At 39.3% G+C, this 16,483-nt stretch overlaps 1 protein-coding gene and 1 non-coding gene across 10 annotated transcripts in view; both read left to right on the top strand.

The window, feature by feature from the left end:
• MARK3 (microtubule affinity regulating kinase 3) overlaps window positions 1-16,483 on the top strand; it is a 126,835-nt gene that overhangs the window by 29,580 nt on the left and 80,772 nt on the right. For 8 of the 9 annotated variants that reach the window (XM_041758041.1, XM_041758036.1, XM_041758039.1 and 5 more), the window contains exon 3: window positions 15,905-15,958. The exons of the other annotated variant lie outside the window; for it this stretch is intronic. In XM_041758041.1, the coding sequence (XP_041613975.1) occupies window positions 15,905-15,958 (54 nt within the window). The remainder of the gene's footprint in view (window positions 1-15,904; window positions 15,959-16,483) is intronic. 9 annotated transcript variants of the gene reach the window in all.
• LOC121494114 lies at window positions 15,317-15,498 on the top strand. Its single transcript, XR_005988750.1, has one exon. It is a non-coding gene; the product is annotated as a U2 spliceosomal RNA (small nuclear RNA).

Raw genomic sequence — 16,483 nt, 5'->3', positions numbered from 1 at the left:
TTTACCCATCTTCCTCCTCCAGGCTTTAGGGTAGATGTCCACACTTTTTTTTTTTTTAAGATTTTATTTATTTATTCATGAGAGACACAGAGAGAGGCAGAGACACAGGCAGAGGGAGAAGCAGGCTTCATGCAGGGAGCCCATTGTGGGACTCGATCCCGGGACTCCAGGATCATGCCCTGGGCTGAAGGTGGCGCTAAACTGCTGAGCCACCCAGGGATTCCCCCAGATGTCCATACTTAACGCGGTGTTTGGCACACAGTAGGTGGTTAATAAATACATGTTGAGTGATTGTAATGGTTCTTTTGAAGCAAGCTTTTTAAAGAAATGTTTTCCCTGTATGAGAGCCTCCTAATAGGTATGCCAAGACAGTGTTACAGATGTGTCATAGTATTGATTCTTGCAGCCCACCATGCCTGGGACTGCTGGAACAAGACCCTGGGCCAGCCATTCGGTCACTAAGCAGCCTCTGTTTGCTGCAGTGTGCCTTACAGATATTCTCATTTTCTGTGTGTGCTTGGAGTTGAAGAAGGTTGGGAAGTACAGGTCTACACTCCCTGGAGTTACAGACTTTAACTAAAGGTTTGCCTCTTCATGTTTCATGTCAACTTTCACGTGACAAATCCCTATTTAGTACTCCTTGTTGAGATACCTGGGTTGCTTTTATAGTCAGGATACAGCATGTGTGGGTGGGGCTTTCCTTGCTGTCCTTAAGTAAAGCTTTTTGAAACAGGGCAAAACCTCTTTAGTTTAAAAAAACAAAAAAACAAACCTCTTTAGTTTAGTCCCCACCAGTTCTAAGTAGTTACTCTCCCAATTTCCTTAGAAGGACAGCTGGTGGGTTGGGAGACAATGGGACAGATGGACACTCTTCCCTACTCTCCCGAGCTGCAATTTGGCCTACTGTGTATATTAGATCTAGTAGGTTCTCTCTCTGGAAAGACTTGAATCTGATTAGCAGAATGGCTTAATTTAAAATTTTTGTTTGTTTTTAACTTTAAATTAAACAATTCTTGGGTTTTTTTTTTTCTCCCCTATTGTAGGTATTACCCAGAATCATGGAAAATGTAAAGATATTTCTACTTTACAGAAATTCATTATGTAGGAAGTACAAGTTCCTTGAAATTTTTCTCTTTATTTTTATTTTACTTTTTAAAAAAGATTTTTATTTATTTATTCATGAGAGACAGAGAGAGGTAGAGAGACTGGCAGAGACATAGGCAGAGGGAGGAGAAGCACTCTCCATGCAAGGAGCCTGACGCAGGGCTCAATCCCGGGACTCTGGGGATCACGCCCTAAGCCAAAGGCAGACGCTCAACCACTGAGCCACCCCAGTGTCCCAAAATTTCTCTCTTTAAAGAGGATCACTTTCAGCAGTTTGGTGTAGATTCCCAGTTTTTTGTATAAAGAGTAACTTTTTGTTTACTTTGACAAAAAGAGACTCGTGGACATAACGGTAATTTTCTTAGCAACATACTTGACCATGTCTGCATCTTAGTGCTCATAGATCTGACACATTCTATTTCCAGTGTGTGCTGGTGCCATGGTTTATCCCCTATTGGTGGATATTGAGTGGTTTCTGATTTTTTATGCTCCTATAAACATTTGCAGTGAACATTCCTTAACATAACTCTTTACTCTTGAAAAGAGTGTTTCTGTAGGGTAAATTCCTAGAAGTGGGTGTTCTGGGTCAAAAAAGATGAATATTTGACATTGTAATAGGTACTGCTAAATTACTTTTGAGAAAATGTCAGAGTACTTTATTCTACCAGATTGAATGAGAGTATCCATTTTTCTGTACCCTTACTAATACAATGTAGATAATTTTTACCTGGACAAAAATTATATGTTTTTTAATGCTTCCTTTTAATAACTAGATTGATGACATTTTCATGTATTTTGTTACTTATATTTATTTGCTTTTATTTTTTTTGTATATTTTTTTATTGGAGTTCGATTTGCCAACATATAGTATAACACTCAGTGCTCATCCCGTCTAGTGCCCCCCTCAGTGCCCGTCACCCAGTCAGCCCATCCCCCCACCCACCTCCCCTTCCACTACCCCTTGTTCGTTTCCCAAAGTTAGGAGTCTCATGTTCTGTCTCCCTCTCTGATATTTCCCACTCATTTTCTCTCCTTTCCCCTTTAATCCCTATCACTATTTATATTCCCCAAATGAATGAAACCGTATAATGTTTGTCCTTCTCCGATTGACTTACTTCACTCAGAGTAATACCCTCCAGTTCTATCCACGTTGAAGCAAATGGTGGGTATTCGTCGTTTCTAATGGCTGAGTAATACTCCATTGTATATATAGACCACATCTTCTTTATCCATTCATCTTTCGGTGGACACTGAGGCTCCTTCCACAGTTTGGCTATTGTGGACATTGCTGCTATGAACATTGGGGTGCAGGTGTCTCAGTTTTTCACTCCCTCTGTATCTTTAGGGTAGTAGTGCAATTTCTGGGTCTTAGGGTAATTCTATTTTTAACTCTCTGAGGAAACTTCATATTTGCTTTTAAAATAAGTGTCCCATTTGTATCCTTTATCCATTTTTTAAAAAAGATTTATTTATTTATTTATTTATTTATTCATTCATTCATTCATTCATTCATTCATTCATGAGAAACAGAGAGAGGCAGAGGAGACAGAGAAACAGGCTCCATGTAGGGAGCCCAATGTGGGACTCATTCCTAAGACCCTGGGATCATGCCCTGAGCCGAAGGCAGACGGTCAACCAGTGAGCCACTCTGGTGTCCCCGTTTTTTTCTATTTTAAATCTTACTGATTGGGGCACCTGGGTGGCTCAGTCAGTTAAGCATCCAACTTGTGGTTTTGTCTCAGGTCATGATCTCATGGTTGTGGAATTGAACTCCACTTCAGTCTCTGTGCTCAGCGTGGAGTCTTCTCCAGATTTTCTCTCTCTCTCTCTCTCTCTCTCTCTCTCTCAAATAAATAGATAAAAGTCTTTAAAGATAAATAAATCTGGGACACTTAGGTGGCTCAGCGGTTAAGCATCTGCCTTTGGTTCAGGGTGTGATCCCAGAGTTCCGGGATCGAGTCCCATATCGAGCTCCCTATGAGGAGCCTGCTTCTCCCTGTGCCTGTGTCTCTGCCTCTCTCTCTCTCTGTCTCTCATGAATAAATAAATAAAATCTTTCCTCCCCCCAAAATTGTAATGATTTAAACCTATTACGTTTCATGCATCAGTCTGATCTGTTGGGTTTCATAACTTGGTGAGAAAGGTTTACTTTTTTCCAAGATCTAAAAAAAATGGTTTTGTATCTTCTTCAAACACTCCTGTGGCTCCCGTTTGAATGTTTTCATTCATTTGTTATATGTTTTGGGGAATTAGTATGAAGTGTAGCGATCAAACTTTTTTTCCCATGTAGATTACTGCTTATCCTGGGATCATCTATCCTTTCCCCCAGTTGAAGATACCTGCTTTATCACATGCCATATTCCCATATATGTCTTTTTGTTTCTCTGATCTATTTATTTAGTTTCGTACCCATACTGTGGGAGTTTTATTACTGCTGCTTTGAATTGTACCTTTTGATGTTTTAGAGTAGGTTAAATGCTCTACAGATTATTATTTTTTAAAAACTTCATACCTCATCTTGCCATATACTCTGTTAGACTAATTTTAGAATCAAGATACCATGTTTCAAAAATAGTCTTACTGGAAATTCAATAAGATTAATTTCGATTGGAATCAACTGGGGGAACTGGGTGGCTCAGTGGTTGAGCATCTGCCTTTGCCTCGGGTCGCAATCCTGGGGTCCTGGGATTGAGTCCCACATTGGGCTCCCCGTGGGGAGCCTGCTTCTCCCTCTGCCTATGTCTCTGCCTCTCTCTCTGTGTCTCTTATGAATAAATAAATAAAATCTTTCAAAAAAAAAAAAGAGAATTAACTGAATTTATAAACTGATCTGGGGGAAATTTGCTATTTTAATGACATCAAGTCCTATATAGGAATATGAAGTATGCTCAGTTTTGTTTTCAGGCTTTATAATTTTATTCATCTACATTTTACATAATTCTTTTTTCTTTTTTAAGATTTTTTTTTTTTATTCATAAGAGACACACACACAGAAAGAGTTAGGATCATGCTCTGGGCTGAAGGCGGCGCTAAACCTGGGCCACTGGGGCTTCCCGGTTTTGCATAATTCTTAAGTTCATTCCCAGGTATTTTAAAATTTTTATTGCTGATGTGAATGGCATTTTTTCCTTAGCTGTTATGAATAATAAAATAACACTTGTATAATATCTTGTATCTGACCACCCTTTGAACTCACTCTCATTTTGGACATCAAAATTAAGCAAATTATATTATTTTTAAAATTACACATTATTTTTTCCTTTGAAGTACAGTTCTCTGAATTCTAACACATTTATAGATTCATGTTATCACCACTGTGATCAAGATACACAGAAGAGTAGCTACAGCTGTCAGACCATGCTGTTTTTTAAAGGATGGGCAAAATATCAGCATGTTTATGTGTGAATGGGAATAATCTGACAGAAAGGGGGAAAGTGGTTGGGGGGGGAGAGATTTGAGTGGGTGAGAGAGGGTGGTGGAAGTGTTGTCCTTGATAACGTGGACAGTTCTTACTTGGAAACAGGAGAAAGGTAGAGGGCACTGGCATTGGTGCAGCTCAGGGTTCTGTATGCCGTGTGGGAGCTCGTGGAGGTTTTCTTCTCTTTGCAGCTATTTTTTCAGTAAAAGGGAAAAAGCAAGATCATCAGCTAAGAGTGTGATTACCAAGGAGACAGGGGATATTAGAACTGTGAGAAGTTACAGTAATTCCTGGGCAAGCAGGAGACTTAATCGATTGGAAGAATGTGGTAGAATTGCCAGGTGGCCTGAAGGCTTCCCTGAGGTTAGTGATCGTGGATTTAAAGTGGGAATAGGGCGGCCCCGGTGGTGCAGCGGCTTGGTGCAGCGGCTTAGTGCCGCCTGCAGCCTGAGGTGTGATCCTGGAGACCCGGGATCGAGTCCCATGTTGAGCTCCCTGCATGGAGCCTGCTTCTCCCTCTGCCTGTGTCTCCGCCTCTCTTTCTCTCTGTGTCTCTCATGAATAAATAAATAAAATCTTTAAAAATAAATAAATAAATAAAAATAAAGTGGGAATAGGCAGCATGGCTGGAAATTACTCCAGCAACATGCAGGTACCCAGACACAGGCATAGCATTTATACGTATTGGGATTTTTGTCACACTTAGTGTAGTGAATAGGAACAGCTGCGGCATTGATTGGGAATACCTCAGGGAGTGATTGCAGGACTACAGATTTGAGTAGGAAATATCTTGAGAGGGAAAACAAACCATAAGAAGGTGGTAGGACCAGTGGATTATGGATCCTGGAGAGTTTAGACAGTTATTGGAGCTCTAGACAGAGGGGAGGAGGAAAAGTGGAGGAGGTGATTAGAGAGTGGGAAGCCCAAATTAAGGTCAGAAAGGAGTTTTCCAGTACTGGTAATTCCAGAGATTGGAGAATATAAGTGGCTTAAGTGTGTGACTTTTTTTTCCACTCCAGAAGCTTTGTAGACTCTTCATATTTATCCTTGCTATTCAGAAATTTCATAGTGAGGTACCAGGGAGTTCGTGTACATTGATTGTTCTTGGTTGTTCATTGAACCCTTTTAATTTGGAGATTCTTGTCTTTCAGTTCTAGAGAATTTTCTCATTTTATTATTTAAAAATCTTCATTCTGGGCAGCCCAGGTGGCTCAGCCGGTTTAGTGGCGCCTGCAGCCCAGGGCGTGATCCTGGAGACCCCGGATCGAGTCCCATGTTGGGCTCCCTGCATGGAGCCTGCTTCTCCCTCTGCCTATGTCTTTGACTCTCTCTCTCTCCGTTTCTCTCATGAATAAATAAATAGAATATTTTTAAAAATAAAAAATAAAATAAATAAAAATCTTCATTCTGTAATTCTTATAATCAGAGACTGGAACTCTTGGAAAAGAACCTTGACTTTTTTGAGAAAAAATCTGTTCTCCATATATATGTGTTTCTATTTTATTTTCTGGGCTGTGTCCTTAATTTCTTTTTTCTGTTAAATTTGTGTGTTTGTGTATCCTGGTGTATCCCCCCCTCCTTCCTCCCAGCTCTTGTCTTCTGATTATTTTTCTGTGTACTATCCAATGCTGGGGTTATGAATGCTGTTTGTTTTGTTAACTCCCTGTGAGAGTATTAAAGGCTTTCCTCTTTTTTTTTTTTAAATAGATTTTGCTCCCTGAACCATGTTTTTCTCTGGGGTCCTTTCTTGGCAACTGTTATACAGAGCCTTTCTTTGGAATCTGATAATCTCTCTGGTCATCTGTTTGCATTTCAGGTAGAGCCCCCAGAAGCTGATCAAAACCTGGGTTTATATATGTAGGATATGTTTGACCATACAGCTTTCCTGTTGGGAGTTGTCTGGTGGTTTTATTTTATTGTAGTTCGCTAGATATCATGTCTTTAGATCTCTTCTCTGAGGCCGTTCCTTTTCTATAGATAAGAATCCTTTCTTCTACCTAGGAGAAGCTGGTGGCCCAACTCAAGTTCTCAGTGGTAATCCGACTCTTAATTTCCCCTTTTTCATCTCCAGGCCTGTCCTCTCCTGGGCTCATTGACCTGAATCTCATCATCTCCACAGAAAACATTTTTAGTGTCTACAGAACCAGTGGTTTATTGGCTGGACTGGAGAGCAGCAGACACTCTATATACAGACCTGTGACCTTGCAATTAGCCCAGTAGTTCCACTGTTGCCTCTGGTGCCTCCCAACTTCCCAAGTTTGGAGCCCTTCCCAAGTTGTGCTAGGCAAATCATGTTTCTGGTTATGGTTTTCTCTGCTCTCTTTGAGAAAATTATGTTGTTGTTGTTTTTTTTTTAATTTTTTTTTATTTTATTTTATTTTATTTATGATAGTCATACAGAGAGAAAGAGAGAGAGGCAGAGACACAGGCAGAGGGAGAAGCAGGCTCCATGCACCGGGAGCCTGATGTGGGATTCGATCCCGGTCTCCAGGATCGCGCCCTGGGCCAAAGGCAGGCGCCAAACCGCTGCGCCACCCAGGGATCCCCTCTTTGAGAAAATTATGGAACTGTCTTTTCCACTGTTGTCTTTTTCACCTTGTTACTGTGCTGTTGTGCCTGTATGCCTTTACTGTCTGTCCTCCACGTTTAACTGGATGTGAGCTGTTAACCTGCTCATACCTGTGTCCTGTCTCCTGCACTGGAGGAGGCACCAGAGAGTAGGAAGGGGAAGGATTGGATCTGGCACCTCATTCACCATTTGTTATTGAGTAAGAAGGATAAGCTGTACTTCTTCATTCTGAGATGTGCTCAACTTCTTGGGACTTTAGATGAATTGTTTTGTATTTTAGCCACAACTTTGTGTGTGTGTGTGTGTGTGATTGTCTTCACATAGAGACTAGAGAGGAAAAAATATCACACACTTAAAATATTCTGAATACCATTTTTGTCTTTGTATATTCTCTGTACTCATATATATGGTTTTCACCATATTTTTGGTCATAATTTTGTTTTATGGTTTTTCTCCCTCAGAATTACATGCTGAGCAGTGCTCTATGCCAGTGCATGGTCATCGTAGCAGGTTTAGTAGTTGTGCACGGTTGCACTGAGTAGAACAGTTCCCAAATTCTTTGTGTCTCAGGATGCCTTTAAACTTTTAAAATATCAGACTCCCAAAAAGCCTTTGTTTCCATGGGTTTTATGTATTGATATTTATCATATTAGAAGTTAACACTAAGAAATTTAAAATATTAATTCATTTAAAATAATAACAGACCCATTACATTTAATATAAGTAACATATTTTATGGAAAAAAGCCCTATTGTTCCTAACAAATTATCGAGAAGAGTGACATTGTTTAAATTTTTTTCGCAAATCTCATTAGTGTTGGTCTTAATAGAAAGTAGCTGGGTTTTCATATATTCTTCTACATTTAAGTTATGTCAGTATACTGTTTTGGTTGAAGTTTATGAAGAAAATCTGGCCCCACACAAACAATATAACTAGAAAAGAGAGGAGTATTCCCTTTTTGGAAAATTGCAAGTATTGTTCTTTGATATTATATTAAAACTCAGCAAGTAATAATTTGGTGGCAGGAGGGGACAATGATTAATGCAGTGTTTTTTCAAAACTATAGTGACTGACAAAAATTATTAATATCCAGAATAATTTGCTTCATTTGGAAATTAATAGTAGTAGATTTGGAGGTGAGTGGGCAGAAGGGTGAAAGAGCGCCTCCTATTCTACTAACAGATAAAATCGAAAAGTATAAAGACGTTCATCTTGCTTTTAGTATAATCTGGAGGTAGAGTATTTACAGTTAGTGTGCAGAAAAAAAGAGAAAATCTCACCTGAACCCAATTTCTACATATTAAAAATCACTTAATTACACAACTGTTAATACTTTTTTTATTGTGGCAAATGTATATAACATGAAATTTACTATTTTAACCATTTTAAAAAAGTGTGTAGCTCAGTGGTATTAAGTACATTTGCACTGTTGTGTAACCATCCTCATCACTCATTTCTAGAACAGATAGAGTTCATCTCACTTACAAATCCTATATTTTCAGATTCACTTCTCACTAAAATTTGTTTGTAATTCCAGAGTCAATACTTGCATTGCTTTTGCAGAACTTGTGGACATGAACAAAGCATCAGAAAGTTTGAATTGCCCAATATGTGTATTCCCAGCTGAGATCCAACAAGGTGACGACACTCTGCCTTATTTCAGCTTTCATATCATGAGCGAATGCTCTTTTTGTAGTCTTTTTACTCCATGGTTTTTACATTTTTGTGCTTTTTGTCATCAATTTTGCTTTTTAAAATGGCTTCCAAGTGTAGATAGAGCTGAAGTAATAGCGAGTGTATCTTTATTTCTTTTTTTTTTTTTTAAGATTTTTATTTATTTGTTCATAAGAGACACAGAGTCAGAGACACAGGCATAGGGAGAAGCAGGCTCCTCGGGAGCCCAATGTGGAACTCAATTCCGGGGCCCCAGGATCACGTTCTGGCTGAAGGGAGGCGCTCAACCACTGAGCCACCCAAGCATCCCAATAGCCAGTGTTTGTTTGTTTCTTTCTTTCTTTCTTTTCTTTTCTTTCTTTTCTTTCTTTCAATATTTTATTTATTTATTCACGAGAGACACACACAGAGAGAGAGGCAGAGACACAGGCAGAGGGAGCAGCAGGCTCCATGCAGGGAGCCTGACGCGGGACTCAGTCCCGGGTCTCCAGGACCACACCCCGGGCTGCAGGCGGTGCTAAACCGCTGTGCCCCCGGGGCTGCCCTAGCCAGTGTTTCTAAGTGCAAAGCTATGATGTGCTTTGCACTTACATTTGTTAGAGAGAGAAAACACATTTGTTATATAAGGTTCATTCAGATATGAGTTAGGTTCTGCAGCTGGCTGACAGGTCAATGATAATCAATGATATGTAGTAAATAAGGTGTCCTTAAAAAGAAACACCCAGGGATCCCTGGGTGGCGCAGCGGTTTGGCGCCTGCCTTTGGCCCGGGGCGCAATCCTGGAGACCCGGGATTGAGTCCCACGTCGGGCTCCCGGTGCATGGAGCCTGCTTCTCCCTCTGCCTGTGTCTCTGCCTCTCTCTCTGTGACTATCATAAATAAAAAAATATTAAAAAAAAAAAAAAGAAACACCCATAAATAAAACAAGGTTATATATTGATCAGTTGATGGAAATTTTTATGAGCAGGGTCCCACAGAACCTAACTGTATTTCCTCTAGGAGCAATATTCACAGTGGCTTTGTAGAACCTAAGTACCATATCCAACAACAAACAACTATCTCCGTGTTTGAAAAGAGAAGTCTAAGTTATCTGGTGTTTTCCCCTAGCAGCTATGTGGCAAAAGGTATCAAGTAATCATAGGCTTTCCTCATAGATCAATGATTTTTGATTCACTGTTAATGTTTTCAAGAGGAGAGCCCCAAGAAGCAAATTGAGAGAGCTATGCAGGATGGGGTGTGTGGAGACTGCTGTCAGGCGCCTGGCTTAGCTTCTTGGTGGCTAGAAGGAAAGTGCCACATACACAGCACAGTGATTTTCTCAAGGAGGTTTCCCTGGATTGCACTGTTTGGGCACATTAATTTTGCATGTGCCCTGCAACATGGGCTTCAGATTTTTATCTTCCTGAAATTGTTTAAAGTCACTTGTCTGTTGGGCAGCCCCAGTGGCTCAGCCAGGGTGTGTCCTGGAGACCCAGGATTGAATCCCACATCAGGCTCCCTTCGTGGAGCCTGCTTCTCCCTCTGCCTGTGTCTCTGCCTCTCTCTGTGTCTCATGAATAAATAAAATCTTAAAAATAAATAAATAAAGTAAATAAGTAAGTCACTTGTCTCCTGGTGGTACCTCTCCCATTCTCTTTGCCATTCTGTTTTTATTCTTTAATTGGACCAGCAGGTGGGAGAAGAAGAAAATGTATGGGATCAGTATGCTACCTTTAACTAAATGTCCTCATTGTGGTTATGAGAAACCTTTTCATTTAGTTATTTGTATTCAAGTTCTGTTATGCAGTTTAAAGTGTCAAGGCTTGTTTAAAAACCTTGTCCTTTGTTTCCCAATCCCTATTTTGTAATCTTCCAAGATGGCCACTTTCAATGTTTTAAACTAATTTTTTAAAGTTTTTATTTAATTTTGATTTTTTATTTTTTTAAGATTTTATTTATTTATTCATAAGAGACACACAGAGAGACAGAGGTCTAGAAACACAGGCAGAGGGAGAAGCAGGAGCCTGACGTGGGACTCGATCGTGGGATTCCAAGATCACGCCCTGGGCTGAAGGCAGGCACTAAACCACTGAGCCACCCAGGGATTCCCGAGTTTTTATTTTAAAATCAATTAGTTAGCATACAGTGTTACATTAGTTTCAGGTGTACTATATAAACTGATTCTTTAGGTTTTACCTTTATCTGTAACATGCTTTTAATCTTTAAAAACATTTTTTTTGTTGAAGTATAGTTGATACACAGCACTCTCATATTCTTAGTTTTTTAGTTTTAGGCATTACCTACCATCTTTTTATGATGGTTATTTAGAGTCATTATTGACTTAAAAAAAAACCTCTCTGTTGAAATATAACACACATCCAGAAAAAGTGCCCAAATCATAAGTGCACACCTTGATGAATTAGCATAAGAGTAAACATATTTGCATTACCACAACTCAGGGCAAAACTGTACTAAGACTTGAACTCTAGAAGCTTCTTTCCTCTCTTCTAATCACCACCCTGCCCTTCTTCCTCAAGGTAACCACTATCTTGACTTCTTTTTTTTTTTTTTTTTTACTATCTTGACTTCTAACACGGTAGATTGTTTTTTGTTTTCCTTAACATTATGCTAATAGAATCATATGGTATATATTTTGTGTCTGCTTTTTTTTTTTTTTAAAGATTTTATTTATTCATTCATGAGAGACACACACAGAGAGAGACAGGGTCCATGCAGGGAGCCCGACGTGGGACTCGATCCCGGGACTCCAGGATCACGCCCTGGGCCGAAGGCAGATGCTTAACCACTGAGCCACCCAGGAATCCCTGTGTCTGCTTCTTTTACTGGACTTTATGCTTGTGACATTCTTCCATGTTGTATTGTGACATTCTTCCATGTTCCATGTTGTACGTCTTCCATGTGTTATATTTTCATTTGAAGTTTTATTTTGTAGCTACATATTGTAGTTGTCCGGCTTGGTGTTTATTGCTGTGGACTGAATTGTGTCTCTCAAAATCATATATTAAATCACAAACCATCAATGTATTTGGAGATAGGGCTTTTGTGGAAGTAGTTAAGTTAAATTAGGTCATAAAGGTAGGATCCAGTAGGATCAGTGTCCTTAAAAGAAGAGATACCAGAGAGCTGCTTTCTTTCCACCACGTAAGGATACTATGAGAAGGGGGCCATCTGCAAGCCAAGAGGAAAAGCCTCACCAGGAACTGACCGTGCTAGTCAGACCCTGATCTTGGACTTCTAGCCTTCCAGTCTGTGAGAAAATAAATTTCTGTTGTTGAAGCCATTTAGTCTGTGATATTTTTGTTATGGCAGCCTGAGCTGACTAATAATCCATCCTTCCGGGCTACTGCATCGTCTTAAAGAACTTGGGACCTTTTTGACTTCTCTTTTTTTGTGTTTGTGGATGCTTAATGCATGTTGGGAGCAGGATATTGGGACCTTTTGACCAGTAGAAAATTGACAGGAAGTGGAAGATGAGGATATTTATTTCTCTGGTGGGTGTTTGGACAGGTTTGTTGGGCCCTAGGGTGATGTATGTTAGGGGAAGCCCTTCTCATGTATGAGCTCTCTTTATCCCTATTTTGTAATTTTCCACTTTATTTCTGGCATCAGGGTGAATAAATGGAATTTCCCAGAACTTGACACAACAAGTGGCAGGGACACTCCTCTTTCCTTGCTGGTGAACTCCCTTGGCTGTTGCTGTGCATGCTCCCACCCCCACCCCCAACCCCCGGAAATAAACATCCACAACCTTGGGAACACATGTGTGCTCTTCTCTCCAGCCCCCATCTTTTTCAGACACCTGGTGATGCCTCCACAGTTGCTTCCTCTTTTATTGACCCGAGGTCTGAGCTCTCCCCCTGGCGCCAGCTCTGGGACAAGGTTATTTTGGTAGTTGAGTCACCACATCAGGGAGCTAGAGGAAGAGGGATTAGCTTCCGCCTCAGGCTTCATGGCCACACAGACATGCATCATTGTAAATGACAGATAGTGTATTACTCAGAGGACATTTACTTTTAATAAAATGACGCTCCTACAGTTTGATTTAGCTGAATGAAACATATTTTGAACTCCTTTTTTTCTTCTTTAAATACTATTTGAATAGCAGTATTTAAAAAAGAAAGCGCTTAAGAATAGAATCTTTACAGTAGAAGGCAGATACTGAGCAGAGCCAGAAGAAGCTAGTGATCCAAAGTCTGGTCATGAGAATAGAAACTAGGTCTCAGGATCGGAGGGAAGAAGAACCAGAAAGGCAACATATTTGGTGGATCTGGCCCTCGGAAGAAAGAAGAAAACAGAATAATGTCCAGAAAGGAATCGTGTATTTAAGGGGTTTCTTTGGAGATTGGGAGACCCATAAAATTATTTATTAAAGTTTGAAGCAAATTAATTCATTAAACTTAGAAGTGTAATTTTTATTTACTTTTTATTTTTTTATTTCTTAAGATTTTATTTATTTATTCATGAGAGACATAAAGATAAAGAGGGAGAGAGAGGGGCAGAGACACAGGCAGAGAGAGAAGCAGGCTTCATGTAGGGAGCCCGACGTGGGACTCGATCCCGGGTCTCCAGGATCAGGCCCTGGGCTGAAGATGGTGCTAAACCTCTGAGCCACCTGGGCTGCCCAAGAAGTGTAATTTTTAAATCACATTGATGTTTGTTAAATCACCAGAAACCCTATTTCTTCACTCCTCTGTCTCTGTCTCAAACATGTGCATGGTTACTGAACTATACACCATACAGCGTATGGGTGTTCCTCACATCAACTCAGGAAGCATTTATTGAATACTTCTTACATACCTGGTAGTATGTCAGGGCTATAATAAGACAGCAGTCCCCAGCTGAGATGTGAACAAGGTCATTGTTTGTATGTTGCAGCCACTCCCTCCATGTAGGGAGCCCGGTGTGGGACTTGATCCCGGGTCTCCAGGATCAGGCCCTGGGCTGAAGGCGGCGCTAAACTGCTGAGCCACCGGGGCTGCCCTAAATAAAAATCTTTAAAAAAAATGCGTAACATAAAATTCACCATCTTAACTATTTTTAAATGCATGTTTCAGTAGTATTGAATACACTTATAGTAATGTACAACCAGCACCATCTTGCATCTCCGGACTTCTTTTCATCTTGTAAAACTGAAACTCTGTACCCATAAACACTAACTCCCCATTCTTTCCTTCCTCCATTCTACTTTCTGACTCTATGAATGTGAACTCTCTAGGAATCTCATCACGTGGAATCATACAATATTTGACCTTCTGTGTCTGGCTTATTCATTTAGTATAGTGCCCTCAAGGTTCATCCATACGGTAGCGTGTGTCAGAATTTCCTCCCCCACTTTTTTTTTCCTCCCTTTTTATAACTGAAAAATATTCTAGTATGGAAATGCCACATTAGCCTTATCCATTCATTGCTCAGTGGACACTGGGGTTACTTCCACATCTTAGCTATTGTGAATAACGTTGCTATGAACGTGGGTGTACAAATACCTATTTAAGTCCCTGTTTTTAGTTCTTCAGGGTACATATCCAGAAATGGAATTGCTTGATCATATGGTAATACTATTTTTAATTTTTTTGAGGAACTCTATACTGTTTTCCACAGCAGCTGTACCATTTTACATTCCTATCAACATACACAAGGGTTCCAATTTCCCTACATCCTTACTGCTTGTTTTCTGGGAGGTGGTTTTGTGTGTGTGTGTGTGTGTGTGTGTGTGTGTGTGTGTGTGTGTGTGTGTGTTTTAATAGTAGCATGGATATAAAGTGGTATCTTGGAGTTTTAATTTTCATTTCCCTAATCAGTGATGTTGAGCATCATTTATTTTTTATTTTTTTATTTTTTTTGAGCCATCATTTTTATGTTCTTATGGCCAGTTGTACAGTTGACCCTTGAACAACATGGTTTGAACAGGGCAAGTTCACTTAGATGTAGATTTTTTTCGATAAATGCAATCCAGTACTCTATTTTCTCTTATCATTTTTGTAACAATATTTTCTTTTATCTAGCTTACTTTATTGTAAGAACATACAAAATATACAAAATATGTGTTAATAAACTATATATATTATCGGTAAGGCTTCATGTCAACAGGCTATTAAAGTTTTGGGGGAGTCAAAAGTTATTCATGAATTTTTGACTGGGGAGGGAGGGCATCGCCCTTAACCCCACATTGTTCAGGGGTCCACTAAATGTCGTCTTTGAAGAAATGTCTCTTCAAGGGCTTTGCCCATTTTTGAATTGGGTTTTTTGTTGTTTGGTTGTATGAGTTCTCTATATTCTGGATATTAATCCCTTCTCAGATCTATGATTTGCCAGTATTTTCTCTCATTCTCTGGGTTGCCTTTTTACTCTGTTAAAATTGTCCTTTGGGGGATCCCTGGGTGGCTCAGTGGTTTAGCACCTGCCTTCAGCCCAGGGCGTGATTCTGGAGTCTTGATTCTGTGAGATCAAGTCCCACATCGGGCTTCCTGCAGGGATCTTGCTTCTCCCTCTGCCTGTATCTCTGTCTCTCACTCTGTGTCTCTCATGAATAAATAAATTTTAAAAATCATTGGATTGTTTCTCAGCCTTTTGGCTAAGATCAAGTGTAGGATCTGTTCTTATCAGGTTAATATCTGATACATCCTCTGAGGACAATATAGTAAAAGGATTTTGGGAGCTAGAAATTGGAATAGGAGCTGTCCACTCCATGAATTGGACCTGGTATTGCAGTACTTCTAGAAATGGTGCAACCACCGCCACCCCTGTTCTCAGATTAAATTTTTAAAAAATTTTAAAAAAATGTTTTTAAGTATTCCTAAATAGGGAGTAGGAAATTTGCTTCATTGTCCTACATTTTTAGAAGTGTTTTCATTATATAATCAGTTTCTCTCTGTCTCTCATTCTGTATCTGCCTTGTGGGAGATTTTTCGCCCCATGTCTATAAGTAACATAAATATAAAGTACTATAACAATACCCACATTTGTATGAAGCCCCTGTTTCAATATAAAAATTTATAATATCTAAAATATTATTGTTAACTAGTTTAGTTTTCATTTTTTTTGGAAATGCCCGTGTGTCTGGGCATTTATGGAACCATTACCGATTAGTCTATATTTACCAAATTCTTAAAATCTATAAATATTTATTTATTTTTTTCTAGGTTGCAATAAAAATAATTGACAAAACTCAGTTGAATCCAACAAGTCTACAAAAGGTAAGATTGGCTTAGTATCCAGTATTTTTAAAAATGATTCTCAGTGTGAATTGCCATTTAATCGGTCCCTCCAGTACCTCAACTGCTATTTGTATTTATTATGTTTAGTATAATAAGCTTCCTATTCCTCAGTGAATGCAACTTAGGTATATATTGTATGAAAAGTTATTGGATTTTTTTTCCTTCAAATGAAAATAATGAATTTTAAATGTTCTTAATAGCACAAATTGAAGGTGTACATTTTAGTTGAATATTCTATTGACTAGAACAGAGTTTTTAAAAGGCCGAACATAGTTTTGTGTAATTACTCTTAAGCAGAGTTATACACCTTTCTCATAGCTAATACTGAGGTCTTTAAAGTCAGCACTTTAGCTTTATTAAACTGTCAGTATGTTTAATTAAGGGCTGATGATTAATTCATATGAAAGGAAAATATAAAAATACAAATGATAGTTGAAAACATGTTTGTCATGCACTGTTATATCATCTAATAGAGATCAGAAGTCCTCAATCCTGTTTCATGTT

This window comes from Vulpes lagopus, chromosome 6, assembly GCF_018345385.1.
Source record: "Vulpes lagopus strain Blue_001 chromosome 6, ASM1834538v1, whole genome shotgun sequence".
Lineage (NCBI taxonomy): Eukaryota > Metazoa > Chordata > Mammalia > Carnivora > Canidae > Vulpes > Vulpes lagopus.
Note: the sequence above shows the minus strand (reverse complement) of the source record. Positions and strands in the feature narration are given on the sequence as shown.